Source organism: Madurella fahalii (assembly GCF_045866475.1).
Source record: "Madurella fahalii IFM 68171 DNA, scaffold_1, whole genome shotgun sequence".
Taxonomy (NCBI): Eukaryota; Fungi; Ascomycota; class Sordariomycetes; order Sordariales; genus Madurella; species Madurella fahalii.
In genome coordinates this window covers 6,646,836-6,661,552 of record NW_027263971.1, presented here as the reverse complement: position 1 = coordinate 6,661,552, position 14,717 = coordinate 6,646,836, and the positions used below count along the sequence as shown (strand labels likewise).

General features: G+C 52.7%; 1 protein-coding gene across 1 annotated transcript; it reads left to right on the top strand.

Annotated features, from left to right (window-relative positions):
• Positions 1–10,662: 10,662 nt before the first annotated feature.
• MFIFM68171_01992 (NACHT domain-containing protein) lies at positions 10,663–14,717 on the top strand (the record flags this gene model as incomplete). The annotated part of the gene is made up of 6 exons (XM_071057414.1): positions 10,663–10,812; positions 10,895–10,967; positions 11,049–11,465; positions 11,536–11,560; positions 11,634–12,239; positions 12,314–14,717. The coding sequence occupies 6 exons, from the start codon at positions 10,663–10,665 to the stop codon at positions 14,715–14,717; spliced, it is 3,675 nt and encodes a 1,224-aa protein (XP_070913515.1).

Genomic DNA, 14,717 nt, shown 5'->3' with positions numbered 1-14,717 from the left:
GGTTGCCGAGGGTGGTTTTCTGACTTGTTGTTTTGGTTTGAGTGCAGACTAGACCATGTAACCCAGCGGCCCGGTCCTTTTTAATCGGACAGCTGCCGATCCTTATGAGCTTCTCAGTTGCCGTTGGGTATTGTCCCTTTGTGTCGTGGTGAACTTCAGCTGACAGTCTTGGCCATATGGTAACATGTGTGGTGTCGAGCACGCAATTACTAACGATTTAGATGCGTGAATAGCCCCACGGAATAGGGGGCGTGGCTGCGTGTCAGCCGCAGGTCACCTTGCTACATCTTCCAGTGGAAGAGACATCTCGGCGGCGCAGTTCCCGCCCGGGCCAAGCCTTGTCCGTACACATATACGTAACTCCGGCCGAAGAATAGCAATCATGCATGCGTTTCTCCCCATGGCAGTTCTTGGAACACCTTGGTGTTGGTGGCGGCAGCGCCAAGAGGCACGTTGCGTGCGCCAAGGGGCACGTTGCGTTTGCCAAGGGGGCACGTTATCTTGCCATGATTCATTCTATTGGCGACGGGCGTGGGATGTCGGACTGAGAGTCGTGGCATGGTGACTCGGGATCGACTCTGGCGCAGGTGGAAGTTGCGCAGCTGCAAGGATCCTTCCGCCAAGCAAAATATGAACTAGTTGATCGGGAATTGGTGCTCGCTATTCATCACGCGTTTGTGGAGAGAGATGTGCGAAGTCTTTACTACCTAGGGCCCTACCTTCAGCTCTGACCCTAGCCCTGATTCTGGCTCTAACTAACCCACTGACTAATAGTAATAGCAGCTTTTCAGCTGTTGTCAGCTGCTGTGGTTGCAAGGGTCTACGGCCTCTTCTTCGCCTTTGGAACCTTCTATATGGCCTATTACAAACCTCCTGGATCAGGGAGCCTAGTGGGCGCCTCGGGGCTTCTGGGCCTTGCTCGGCCTGTAAGAGAGCAGTCTGTAGCCGGGCTTTGAAGTCTACAAGCCTCCTGTTGAGATATATGTCTAGTGGTGGTACCTAAGTCCCTTTCTCGAGGTTCCGAATAGGAGTGGCTAAGAGATTAAAGATCAGTCCGCTCGGAAATGAGCTCGTCGGCTTGCGAGCTCGGCCAAGCTTCGGCTGGAGCGAAACTTCGCCGCGAGCATGCCAACAAGGGACTCTTCATCCCAGGCAACTCTCTACTGGTTGTTGTGGACGGACACAAGCTCGATTATTGGCTGAGGCCCCGCTGGCCACTCGGCCCCCCACAGCGAATTTGCTGAACGGGTGGGGAGCTCCGAGGGGAGCCAGCAGCAACGCACAAAAGGAGGGAACTGCACACGGTGATTGGTTCAGATGAAAAGCAAGAATCGCATGTGCAAATGCGAAAGGGCTGCTACGAAAGAATGGTTGGGATTGCAGGGTGCCGAGAAAGCATCCAAGAAGAGCCAAGAAAAGGAGCAATCAACGTCTATAGCCTGAGCAGCCCAGCTTCTGACAGCGTCAGGATGAACAGCAATCCGCATTGTCAGATTAATTATGCTTCATGTGAATGATGCCAGGAAGGTATTTAAAAGCCGACCAGAAGGGACACGAAGTTCCCCAAAAGCCCGGAGCCACATATTTCGTTACGATGGGAATCCGCTTAAAGATCCAGCTGGTCGATGTCGGAAAGGTATTTACCTCACTCGACATCGTTCAAGGCTCGGTGAGCTTGGAGTTGCCCCGCTCTACAGCCATATCAAACCTCGTTCTCACCCTCGAAGGTAGGCTTCCAATTTCAAACTGTCAAACTGCTCTCTGATCGCTGAATCCGGGATTACCAGGTAGGGTTAATACCTTCCTACTCAAAAATAGCACACACTTTGCGCTAGCAGAAGATACGCAGCACTGGTCGCGCGACTATCACGAGGTCTGACTGATATACGGATACCTCGCATCAATCCACCTGCTAATGACCTCCAGGTCTGCAAGTTATCCGAAGTCCTGTTTCCATCCTCCAATATATCTGTCCCGGCTACAGGGTACACATTACCCGAGGGCATTCATTCATTTCCCTTCACCATCAGCCTCCCTTTGCTTTCTGCCTGCCAACAATCCCAATTCTTTGCCAAGCATCTCAAAACAACCCTTCCTCCTTCTTTCGACAGTCACGCCTCTGGGCACCGTAGCTCAGCCAAGATCGAATACATCTTAAAAGCCAGGGTTGAGCGACCGGGCAGATTTCACCCAAATATATCAACACAACAAGAGCTCTCGTTTTACTCCTTAGATCCACCATTATCTTCGATCCCTTCAGGTCTGGGGTACAGCACAACGACTTCGGGTGCGCTTTATCTCCCCACCCGGCAAAGGACGGCATCCACACTGGATTCGACTGGCCAATACCCTATCCTGCTGCTCGAGGCAAGGATTCCTTCGCCCGCAGTCCTCTTTGCGGGTGACAAAATTCCTCTTATTCTTTTACTCCGAAAGCTCCACACCAAGCTGGATAACCCTTGTCCCATCCGGTTGCAGAGCATAGAAATCAGCGTCCAGAGCACGACAACAGTCTCTATCAGCAGTGATCGCACTTCATGGACAGCATCCCGGAACGTGTTACAGCTAAGGGGCCTGGGAAGAGCTGTGACAAGCTTTCAGGAGAACGACGTGTTGTCGGAGCCTAGCAACGGCATGTCGCAGGACGTGACTGTTCCGAACATCACGCCGAGCTTCACTACCTGCACCGTCCGGCATGAACACTCGCTTGAGATCACCTGCGGATTCTCACTGGGTAATGATACCGCATTAAAGGTATGCCCCACATTCTCTCGGTAGGGGAAATTCGATATTCATTGCTTCTGAATCTAGCTAGTCAAGCTCGTCATCAACGTGGAGATACATTCCGGTGTAGGGCAAGACCGGAATGCACTTCCGGGCCGACGCGGGGAATGCTTAGAGGCCCCTATAAGACCGGGCTGCTCGAGACACTTGCAAGTCAGTGCAGGATACGCCGAGGACAACTCGCTACCTGCCTACCGTTAACTACAGCCAGGACGAGGCACAAACGCGTGGCTGTGGATGGCATGGCAACTTTTCAGCTACTGTCCACCTCCGTTTCCAAGGGTACCGCCCGACGAAACAGGGAAGCACTTGGCTCCAAGAGAAGAACAACGAGGTCCCTCAAAACCTCCGCTTAAATGTTCCGTATTTCCTCTCGCACAGCCTGGCACTCCAAGGCGGCCCGCAAGACGTCGGAGGGGGCCCCAAGTGGTGTTGACGGCTGGCACTACCTGGATACTGGTGGCACATTTAGCGATGGAAGGAATATTCGTTCGAAATTTATGAAGTTGAAGGTAGGATCCATGAAAAGCGAATGTGTAAATCATGCCTTGGAAAATGAAACTGTGCCTGGCTTTGAAAATTGGAAAATGTCTGAAGACGCAAAGGCCCACCCCCTCAAAGCAACTCGCCACAGGATCAGAGCACTTGCTCGGGTAGTCCAATTCGCCCAATCCTCCATGGACCACGCCTTCTCCAGTGCCGCACATTCCAGTGTGTAGCAAGAGCGATGGTGATACTTAGGGAATGACGCCTCCGGTCAGGGACATCAGTCACCGTCACCAAGGGCCGTCGACCTCAACATTCCTCAAACCCACTTTGTCCGTTGCATTTTACTACCAATGACCCAAGAGTCCCAAGGTTGCCTAATTTCGTTTCCTCAAAGCTCTTGTTGACAAACCGCAGGCGGTTTGCGTCTCCTGTTTGCAGGCGAGCTCTACATTCACTGGTCGGAAAATAACCGCCGAATATAGGGGCGCAGATATGCAACATCATTGGTTCATCCGGGAGCCCCTGAGTTCTGGGCTGCCGGGCTGTACAGCCGTTTCCTCCCTTTCCCGAACGCATTTCTTTCTGCAACGCCCCGCCTTCAATGTTCCTAGACGAGTGCGCTTTTGTTTTTTTCGCGCCGTTGAAGGTATGTTCGGGAATTCGCCATATTCACGCCCGACTACTTTTATCAAGTCTCAAGCGCCCGTTTGCCGCTCCACCGTGAACCTCAGCGCCATCCTCCCCTGTGCCAGGGAGACGGTAAGACATTCGGAAAGCTACCGGCAACGCTGGTCTTGCGGTCCGGCTTCGAGGAGGTGCTTCTCAAGGGCGAGCGTGCATCTTTTGAATAGGTTAACGATCAACTTGCACAGATCGCATGCATCAGTACTGCGAATCAAGGTATCGAATCTCTGCTGGTGGACGTATCTGATATGGCTCTTCATGTCCTCCCAGTTGATATTTTAGAAGGAGACGCACAACCGGCGTGGCGAGACATTAGATGTCATCGACACGTTTATCGTTGTTCTGCACCTAAGGTCCAACGGAGAACGCGGCCGCATCCGGCGACGCGGGGGTTTGTTGACTCGAATGGACTTCCCGCTCGAGGCGACCGTCCATGGATGCACAAAGCAGAATTGGTTCAAATAAGGGAAAATGAAAGGCGAGGCCTTCTCACCAAGGCACCAGCAATGTAATGCATGAATGGAACAACCCTGTACAAAAGCTAGCAGCAAAGTTAGCGAACATTTGACGGGCGTCCGTAGTCGTTAGCGCTACCATAGGACGCGGTCACGTGCCTAATAACTTGCTTGCAAACGTGATTAAAAAAAAATTTGACGCAAAGGGCAATGTTTTAACTTGGGTGAGTTTGCTCATAGGAAAAAATTCGTGACTGTCCAGGCATCCCCTCGCTTTAGCCTATAGGGATATCCTTTAAATAGTATTCGTGACTCAACCTCCTAGGTCTGCTGCGAATTCTGAATCAACAGTAGATCTGCGTCACTTGGTAGGGCCAAGATGAATTTTGCTTGTGTCGCTTCTTTAAAGATGAGTAACGTTAATGTGCGTGATAAGCGAGCGGCGCACGTTTCGACGCGACGCGCCACCCCTACCTACTTACTACATTCCACTACCAAAAACCATGGCCAGCAATCCTCCATTGCCAGGCAACCGGATTTCCTTACGATATCTTCTAACCCATAGCCTAGGCGCTGTCTCCAATCCCTGAGGCCAAACAATAGATTTGAAAGCAATGGCGGTTAGCGCGACTAGTCAAGAAGCTACGCTTGTAGACTCCACCGTCTTAATATGCGCCCCTTTAACACGAGGAGATGGCGGGGCAAAGGCGGACCTGGTAGACATGGATGGAAGGAAAGCGGCCTAAGGTTTTCCATTAAGCATCAGTAAAGATCTTCCAGCCATAGGAGTCTGGTTCCATCACCGACATGGCAGGCGAGGTGCCACTTTCTCTTGCCTGTCGCCAAATAGGACCAATATGGTGTCTACTCTCTCTAGACACCCCATCAGCGGGGCAATCCTCATTGTGGCCCAAGCCTGCGCGTGGTTGGGCAAGACAAGTCCCGTTTCAAGAACTATTGCCGCAACTTGTGTCAAGGTTCCCTAAAAGGCCGGGGAGGCCCATCTCCAAGAGCTCATTCAAAACAGTATACCTGGCGCGTCAGACGCTTCCTTTAAAGAAACGTCAGTGATCTTAGAGGGCCTACATTGATGCACTCAACCAGGGAGTGTTCAAGATTGCTCTTGATCTCTTTGGAGCAGGGCGGTACTTGGGAGGGAGAGGAGTCAATGCAGGCGTGGGTTACAGGGGTCACAAACATTAACCCAGCATACGTCGCTGGCAACGTCTCAAACAGAAGCAGCATCATGCCAGTTACCCTGAGGAGGAAGTTCTCAACGTAGCAAATGGTTATCGTCGCAGTCCACCTGTTGCAAGACATTCTCCGGCGGGACATGGACATTAACAGCGTCGACGCTGAGAGGCGGAATCTCCTCCACCTTCTGTGCTTGGGCATGAAAGAGAGCGGGAGAGGCATCCCGGGCATTCGCTGGATTCTTAAGCATGGAGGCGATTCATCACTCCGGGACACTCGATCCAAGACGGCGGTGGACTATCCCTGCGAGAATCTGAGGACTCGGGGGGCTGATGAGGTCTTGAAGGTTATCAATCCTCTCCCAAAGAAGGAGCTGGTTGAGGAGAGCGTCAGCGAATGTGTTACTTTGCCAGGAAGCGGGGATAATTGCTGAAGGCCCCATTGCAAAGGAGAGCCAAGCAGCGACGCATTAGGCAGTGCTACTGGTGCTATTGATGTGTTAAGGCCGAGATTGGTTGTTGCGACGGGGGCCGAAGCAATGGAAGGAAGTTTCATGAAACACCGATTTCACCACCCTAAAATCGACACCAGAAATTTCCCTTTCCATCTTCGGAACTGAGCGGTTGCCGCCTTGGCTTGAGGCAGACTGAGGCAGACTGAGCGAGGGGGTCATAGTTCTGGGCTGCCTCGGCTACAGTTTCCACAGGTCTAAAATGGCGTTGGAGTTACGAGGACCCAGTTCTGGGACCTTCACCACTACCACTTAGCTGCGTTTTCCTTCACACCAACTACAGGAGAAAAAAAAACCTACAATTTTAACACATCGGCAAATCATGTATATTGTATTCTGATTACAAATTCTTTGTGAGGAAAGGCAGGTACGCCGGATCAAGGTGGTCACAATGGCAGCGAGCAAGAATTGACTAAGGTATAAGATTTCAACCTGGCCTGAGTCGAGAGGTGGGCGAGGGCCGTAGTTTAAATACAAAGTGGTGATTGGCGTGCTAGGGGTTATGTCTGGTGTGTGGTGTACCAGGGGTATTTCCTTACAGTGGATCACAGGATCGCAGATAGTCAAAGGATTTCTCAGTGCAAGGAGTGCAAAGTAGTGTTATTATCGTTACTGAAGAGGGGGACAAAGGAGACGCATTGGCGATATACAATAGTAATCTGTAGTCATCGTTCTGCTCTATGCAGAGCCATGGCCTTGGCACAGAGCAACCCCGGCCCAGTGATTGGTTATAATGGCTCCTCGAGCCTCAGCCCCACCGTGGCTGCAGGAAGATCGGTTTCGGATCAGGCCGTGATAAACACAACCAGTCAACAGAAGGTATAGATGGTTTTTGCTCCACAAAACCCTCTGTATAAGCCTCTAAACCTCTACACACCTTACAGTCTTTTTTTTTTTCTTTTCCCTTCACACGAGCCTAATATAATCTAGGTTCTATTAATTGATTACCACTTCTCAATCTATGTAGCCTTAACCGTGACAACAGCAACATCTTGACGCGCTTCCCGTGCGAGGCGGCAAGCTTTGCTACCTTGAACATGTTCAGGCTCGTCTTAAGTATGCCGAATCTTGCATTCCTTTCAAAAGCATCGGACGACGTCCCCATTTTCCCAATCTACCGCGACCATAAAAGGCGCGTATCCCTTAGAACTAGGGTCTTTCCTGTAGATACCCACGCGGTGTCCCTTAGCTAAGGGCCCATTTATTTCTCTAGCAGAACTTTCAATGTCGGTAATACTTGGAGAAATCGGTTGTGTTGCATAAAGGGGTTTGGTAAGCCTTGTAGCGGTAGTGTCATTTATCTGTAAGGTTTCTACCAGCAAGCGCCAGTTAGAAAGAAAGGGGTTCCGGCCTCTGGCCGGAACGCGCCGGAACCTGAGCCGGTGGCTGGCAGAATGGCTTGCACTGCCGCAACACTAGTGGCCTACAGCCCCTGCCAGGCTGAAGGCTAAAGTCTGGGAATAGGTCTATAAGAGAAAGGGGTTCTGGCTGTAAGCCAGAACCAACACAAGTAATTCAATCAATCAGCTGCAACCCACAATTACCAGTGTGCAAACGTTTCTGACAGCGCCTATGACAAAAACGGACCCATACAGCCAAATTAGCAGAGCAATCGAGAATATCGAGGGGTTAACACTCCGGTATCCTGCAGAGTTCGAGGTTAGGGTAGTTGATGTGTAATGAAGTCGGCATCACATTTTGATGCGAGGCTTTAGAATTGCGATGTATGGACCGAGCTCTCTCAGGCTGGGGCACATCCGACGCACGTCTTGTCTTGTTTGGCAAGAGTCTTTGACCCAGCTCAGGACAAGGCAGGCGCGCTCCGAGGCATTTCGTCATGGCGCACTCTCTCACTCTTCGATCCTCAGTTTTTTATCCCTCGCACTATCCTTCGGCCTCGCCCTCACCGCCAACGTGTGGGCCTTCTTCCGCCTTTCGGGCGGCCAACTCAGGCCTGCCGTGACGCTTTCGCTGTTCCTGGTAGGGGGCTCCCCTTTCGCGCTCGCCACCGTTATCGCCCCCGCGCAGGTCCCGGGTGCCATCTCCGTCACGGCGCGTAGCTTGGGTCTGGCGATTGTGCTGGGGAGGTGCCACTGCCGGGTGGCCGAATGGCAGCAATTCACAGACGTGGGAAGCGACGACCAAAAGCGACAAAGAGACACCAAAAGAAGCCCATCAGGTTGGCAGCCAGGCAGTATACATGTGAGCCCACAAGTCACCAAGCTCGTCACGACACCCTCACCATTCTCAACTCCAACGGCGCCCTATAATAACTCCGGTACAAAGTTACCACCAACTCTAACCTCGCTGCCTTTGCCACGGTCCTACTATCCCTCGGTATACAATTTATCAGCGTTGCAGTCGCTGGCACCGAAATCACCGTTGTCCCCCCAGACTCCTGCACGCTCGTCAAGCCCGTCTGCCCTAACACCAATAAGACCAGCGAACGTCCTCACAGATGGTTGCGTTATCAACCCTGTTACTCTCTAGCGCTCTCCGTGGGTTCTCCTCCCTTAGCACGTTTGAATCTACGTTAATCACATAGTCCCTATGCTGTATCGTCACCTCCCACGTCTGGCCCGGCAGCAGCGGCAGGTTAACCATACTGACAGTCCACAACTACACCTCCAGCTTGTTAAACTCTGGAGACTCCACATCTTGCACCACCCTGGCTCTGCCGCCAGATACGGCAGCAGGTATAAGTGGTCCCATGGGCCGAGCTTGATAAACTTGTTCCTAGATAGGTTGTCAGGGTGCGGGCTTAGCAGGATGTGAATAGGCGTACCGTCGGCGTAAGTGATATTCCCCGTTATAATGGCTGTGCTAAAGCTGTAGAAGAGCGTGCATATCTTTAGGTCTGAGGTAAGTGTTAAGGCAGTGTAGTGGTGCTAACTCTAATTCTTAATAAAGGGCTGCGTGCTAATCCACTCAGTAATATAGGCTAGGGTCTAGCCGTTATTATACGCCTAGTACCAGAACAGGGCTAATGACTCGCTGTTGCCACACAGGTCCACTTTGTCAGAAGTACTGCACTGCTAGTTGGGGTTGCAACAACGATTGTATGGCAAATGTCTCCTAATTAAGTATTTCGGTCCGTTGTTCAAGTATCAGAATTTGTACTAATGGAAAATATTTTTCCAAGTGCAAGCTGAGTCTTGGGCAGCGCTCAAGTCTCTCCGCTTAGCACAGGCCCGGCAGCTGTGGACACCTGGCAGCCGCACGGACAGGAAAGACAGAATTCGTACTATGATTGGCTGAAAGGCAGAGGCCGTGTTTTGGGACTGCCAGTCCGTGCTCTATCTGCCCAGTCCTTGGGCGACGAAGTGAAGCAGTTGTTGGAGCCGAGAATTGGGCCCAGGTCTTGTGCTCACGCTCAGCACCAATGTAGGGTGTCGCAATTAATTTTCCTGGCTTGTCCTGTCTCTTAGATACCTCGTGCACTAAGTGCTACGACATTCAACGACTTCTAAGCCCACTGTAGCGACCTTCCTGATCTCGCTGAGCACCCATCCACTCACTGTTACGTGCTTATCTGCAAGGCTACGTTCGCCAGAGCGCCGAGCTGCGTCGGACCACTCGTCAGCGCCCGAAAATTGAAGTACGTGGCTATGGCGGGAGCCGAGGCTGTTGGCACCGGACAGCTTCTAAGCTAGTCTATCATATACTAGTATGCTACACACACCAGTATATGATATATTATGTACTGATATGTTCTGGGCTAGTATATCATGTACTGGTATATTCTAAGTGCCAGTATACGATGTACTATACCATATTATATACTGGTATATTAAATACTGTCCCAGTTTTGGAGCCATGATACTATGTACTATCCCCACACCATGTGCCAGTATATGCCCGTAGTCCCAATTCTGGATCATATTCCAGCTTGCCAGAAATTTGGGCTATCCTAAATTAAAGTACCCATCACCTCAGGTCTTTCCTCGAATGCTCGTACATCCCATCCACGTCTGCAACTCGCCAACCCACGGGTATTTGATTGGTCCTTAACTCTCTCTCGGCAGCATCAGTTGGTTGGCTTTTCACCTGCTCACCTTGCCCCTCACCTCACCATTCACCTTCAATCGCGCCATGTGCCGGCCGCCCCCACGCATAGGGCACTTGGTAATGGAGTCATGGATGCTGGCTCCATTATCTCTTCAATGAAAATGGGTAACCTAGAACACTTGCCCGCGCTTGCTGGGATTTCTGATTGAGCTCGTGGGGTGGGTTTATCCTTGGGCAGGTATGGCTGGATGCACGTATGAAAGTGATAATTGACTATGCGAAACGATTGGTTGCCAGCATGAACACGTAATCACACGGAATTCCCTGCAAACTCTCAGCACACTTTGTTGCCTGGGCCATGCATGGGAAGATCGGTACCCAACCTACTTCAGTTCCTAACTTGTTTGACATCTTAGTTTGCCCTCTCGATTTCTGCCCCTATTCTCAATTCTTCACAGAGCTCAACTCTTAGGCGAATGCTCATTGGGACATTCCCGCACCCTAAAACACTGTATTCGTCGCATCAATCACCAGGAAATGGAGGTGGCTGCGAGCTTGGCGGGACTGGTGTCCTTAAGCTTGTCGCTTCTGAAAGGGTTGGTCGGTTATTATAGTTCGTATCGCAGCGCAAACCCCGAAATTGAGTGTCTATGTCACGACATTGAAAATGTAGCACAAACGCTTCAAGTAAGTGTGGCGCCCCTACCCGAATTCCACCAAGAAAAGCAGGCAATGCCCAAGCTAGAGCGGCCCTGACAAGACGTTGCAGAACCTGGAGGAAGCAATTCGGCAGGAAAAGGCGCAACTAGACATTGAGGAATCGCTTTTCAAGCAATGCAAAGGTCAGCAACTCGCTGGGCGAGAGTTGTATCCCAACTTGGCGTCACACGCTAACATCATCCTCTTTTGTACCGCAAGAAAAGGTTGCATAGATGAGTTGGCCTCCGAGTTGTCAAGTCTTGCACGCGTCTCCATAAAACACGGTTATCTGTGGGCAAGGATCGAGTCCAAGATGAAGCGAGCCAAGTACCCGTTCAAGGAAAAAACGCTGGAAAAGCTCCGCGGCAGGGTCTCCAAAGTGAACGAGATGCTACAGCAGGCGGCAAGCACGGTATTGATTCAGCAAGGAACGAGGATAAACAAAGCAGTGAACAGATTGTGCGAGCAAGAGATCGCGGCGGCTGTCTTCCGGTGGTTGGACGCTCCGAACTTTACGCACAGTCATGAGACGGCTCGGCTGAAGCGCACCGCCCCAGAGACGGGCACCTGGCTCATACAGGATGCCAAGTTTCAGTCATGGAAGACCACATCCAACTCTGTTTTGTGGATCCAAGCAGCGTGTGAGTTGTTGTTCTTACATGCTTATGACGAGAATATGACTGATTTCGGGGCGTCATTGTTTGGCTTTAGCTGGAAGTGGCAAGACAGTTCTGTGGTAGGTATCTCAGCCCAGATCTCCTTTTCCCTTTTATTCCTCTACGCGAAACAAAACTTATTCGATGTCTCAGCTCTACCCTCATCGACCATCTAGCTGAAAGGTGTGTGACGCGTCCCACAGACGCGATCGCTTACTTCTACTTCGACTTGACAAACAAGTCCACGTCTCAGGACCACAGCCGGTTTCTGCGGTCCTTAGTCGAGCAGCTCTCGGCACAGCAGCATCACCAAGACGACACGGCCGTGCCGCCAGCCCTGAGAAAGCTGTACGCAAAGAACCTGGAGGGAACTCGACAGCCGACTGAGGCCGATCTCATCGACACCTTGCGCGCAATCATCGTCGAAGCGTTCCCAACGTCATGTTATCTCGTCATCGACGCGGTCGACGAAGTTAAGGAGAAGCCAAAGCTCCTCAGCCTGCTCGACCAGGTCGTCGGTGAGTGGCAGCTGCCACAACTACACTTTCTGCTAACTAGCAGGACTGAGCTGGACGCCGAGCTACCGGATCGTAGTTGGGGCGGGGCCGCCTCCATGGGGATCCAGGGGCGTTTTGTCGATGCAGACGTGCATCGTCATGTGCTTGCTACGCTCCGTAATAAGAACGAGGAGCTCGGCCGGTGGGACCCTGCGCGGCAAAAGATTGTAGCCGAGTCACTAATTGCCAAAGCAAATGGAAAGTAAGCATCTAATTCCTTTGTCCGTGACCCTTATGTTGAAACTTGTTCCTGCGAGCACTACCTGACACTTGTAGTTTTCGATGGGTCGCTTGCCAGCTAGAGGCGCTCCAGGGCTGCTGTAACCGCAAAGAGCTCAGCCAGGTTCTACGATCCTTGCCTCCAACGCTGGAAACAACGTATGAGCGTACTCTCTTGTCCGTGGTCAAGCCAAGGGCCCAGGCGTTCCGCCACGTGCTGCAGTGGTTATGTTTTTCGGCACGGCCGCTGCATCTTGACGAGATCGCCGCAGTCTACGGCATTGACCTAGGCAGCAACGGCTGTGCCCGTGACGACAAAAGTGGCGGAAGCGGGAAACGGCAGTACGATCCTGACCAGCACTTGGAAAACGCCGAGGGCTTTTTCTCCCGCTATAGCAGCCTTGTGACAGTTTTAACCGTCACTGCGAAGAAATGCAAAGGCCAGGCCATGTACAAGGAACTCCGATTCGCTCACCTCTCGGTCAGGGACTACCTCTTGTCGAACACCATCACCGGGTCACCGGCGTCTTATTTCTCCATCACTCCAGCACCTGGACACCGCGAAGTTGCCAAGTCTTGCATCGCGTACCTGCGACATGTGTGCTGCCTTCTCGCTCGCGTCGATGCCGAGAAGCTGCCGGACGATCCAAGGGTCTCAAAATGCTACGCCCTCGCCCAATACGCTGCGAGGCACTGGGCACGGCACGTCCGAGCTGCGGTATTTAAGCATGATGGAGAATACGGATTGGACGGCGGGGAAAAGGATTGGGGTGATTTGAGCACACTGTGCCTCGAGCTGCTTCGAGATGATCAGCTGCCAACACTCCTCAGGTTCTATGATCCAGACTTGCCGTGGATCGAAACACCACTGGTTTCCAGAAGCATTGGTAGCATCGCTTCGCCACTGTACTACGCCGCTCTCTACGGCCTGACCGAGGCGGTAATGCTATTATTGGAGCAGGAGGGCACAGATGTGAATCTGACTGGGGGCCGGTATGGGACCGCACTGCAGGCAGCCGCCTGCAAGGGCCATGAGGGCGTGGTCCAGATGCTGCTCCGCCATGGGGTCGATGTTGACAAGTTCGGTGGCGACTATGGCACAGCCTTGATTGGTGCCTGCTGTTACGGGCACGAGGGGTGCGTGCGGCTCTTGCTGGAGCACGGCGCCAACATCAATGCCCAAGGGGTCGAGCACCATACAGCCCTGCACGGCGCCGCTTATAATGGCCACGGTAGGGTTGTGGAGCTGCTGCTGGCGCACCGGGACATCAACATCGAAGCGGTCGGCCCCGAAAACGGCAGCCGCCGGACGCCACTGTGGGAGGCCGCGGCACAAGGCCACGCTCGTGTTGTCGAGATACTTCTCGCACACGGGGCGGATTCACTGGCACGGGACTACGGGGATTGGACTACGATCGACGAGGCGGCCACCGCTGGCTACGACGACGTCGTCAGGGTCCTCGCCCAGCACGACAAGTCTATTCTAGAAGAAGGCGGGGCGCTGCACTATGCGGCAGTGCAACAGCAGCTGTCTACCATCCGGATACTCATAGACCATGGCATCGACGTCGATAACAAACGTAACGGAGGCATCACGCCCTTGCACCAGGCCATCCGAACCGGTGCCCGGACCGAGGTGGTCGAGTGCCTCTTGGAGGCCGGGGCTAGCGTCTCACACCCAGTCAAGAGTGGCTGGCGGCCTATTCACCGGGCCGCATTCTATGGTCTGGTAGATGTGGCCGAGGCGTTGCGAGTGCGTGGAGCCGAGATCAACCAGGGGCCGAGCGGGTGGACGCCACTCCATATCGCCGTTCTGAGGAAACAAGCCCAATTTGTCCAGTGGTTGATCGAAAATCAAGTCGACAGGGGAGTCAAGGCTAGGGGACGATACACAGCGAGGGACTGTATCCGTTTCCACAATACTAACAAGGCTGCCGAAGCCATCGAGAATTTCCAACTCGAATCTTTCTCGGAAATTTGCATCGGCCTGCGGACGGCTGCTGCGAAGGGTCAAAATGTCCGGATACGCGAGCTAATCGAGCGGGGCGCCGACATCAACGCCCGTGACGAGGGCGGAGATACAGCGCTTAACTGGGCTGTCCTCCTCGGGCGCTGCTCAACTGTCAAGCTGCTACTCGAGAACGGGGCCGACGGTGAGGTTAAGCTGAACCCGCGGCTGATAGACAGGTACAAGTCCAAGTACTATAAGAAAGAGAACGAGGCGTGCATTGCTGCCCTGTTTGCCGAGTTTGGCTATACCATACAGCCCATGGAAGCACCACCCATTAGAAATCATTGTGTTCCCGAAGAATCCCGACCGGACGAAGCATTGGAGAAAATCAAGGACTTGCTGTACGAGGGCGGTCATAGGTCCAGCCGAGAGGGCAATGAAAGCGGCAGCGATTCCTCGGGGTTTTACTGGGATAGCAGCAGTGAGACTGACACGGATCCCGAAAGCTAA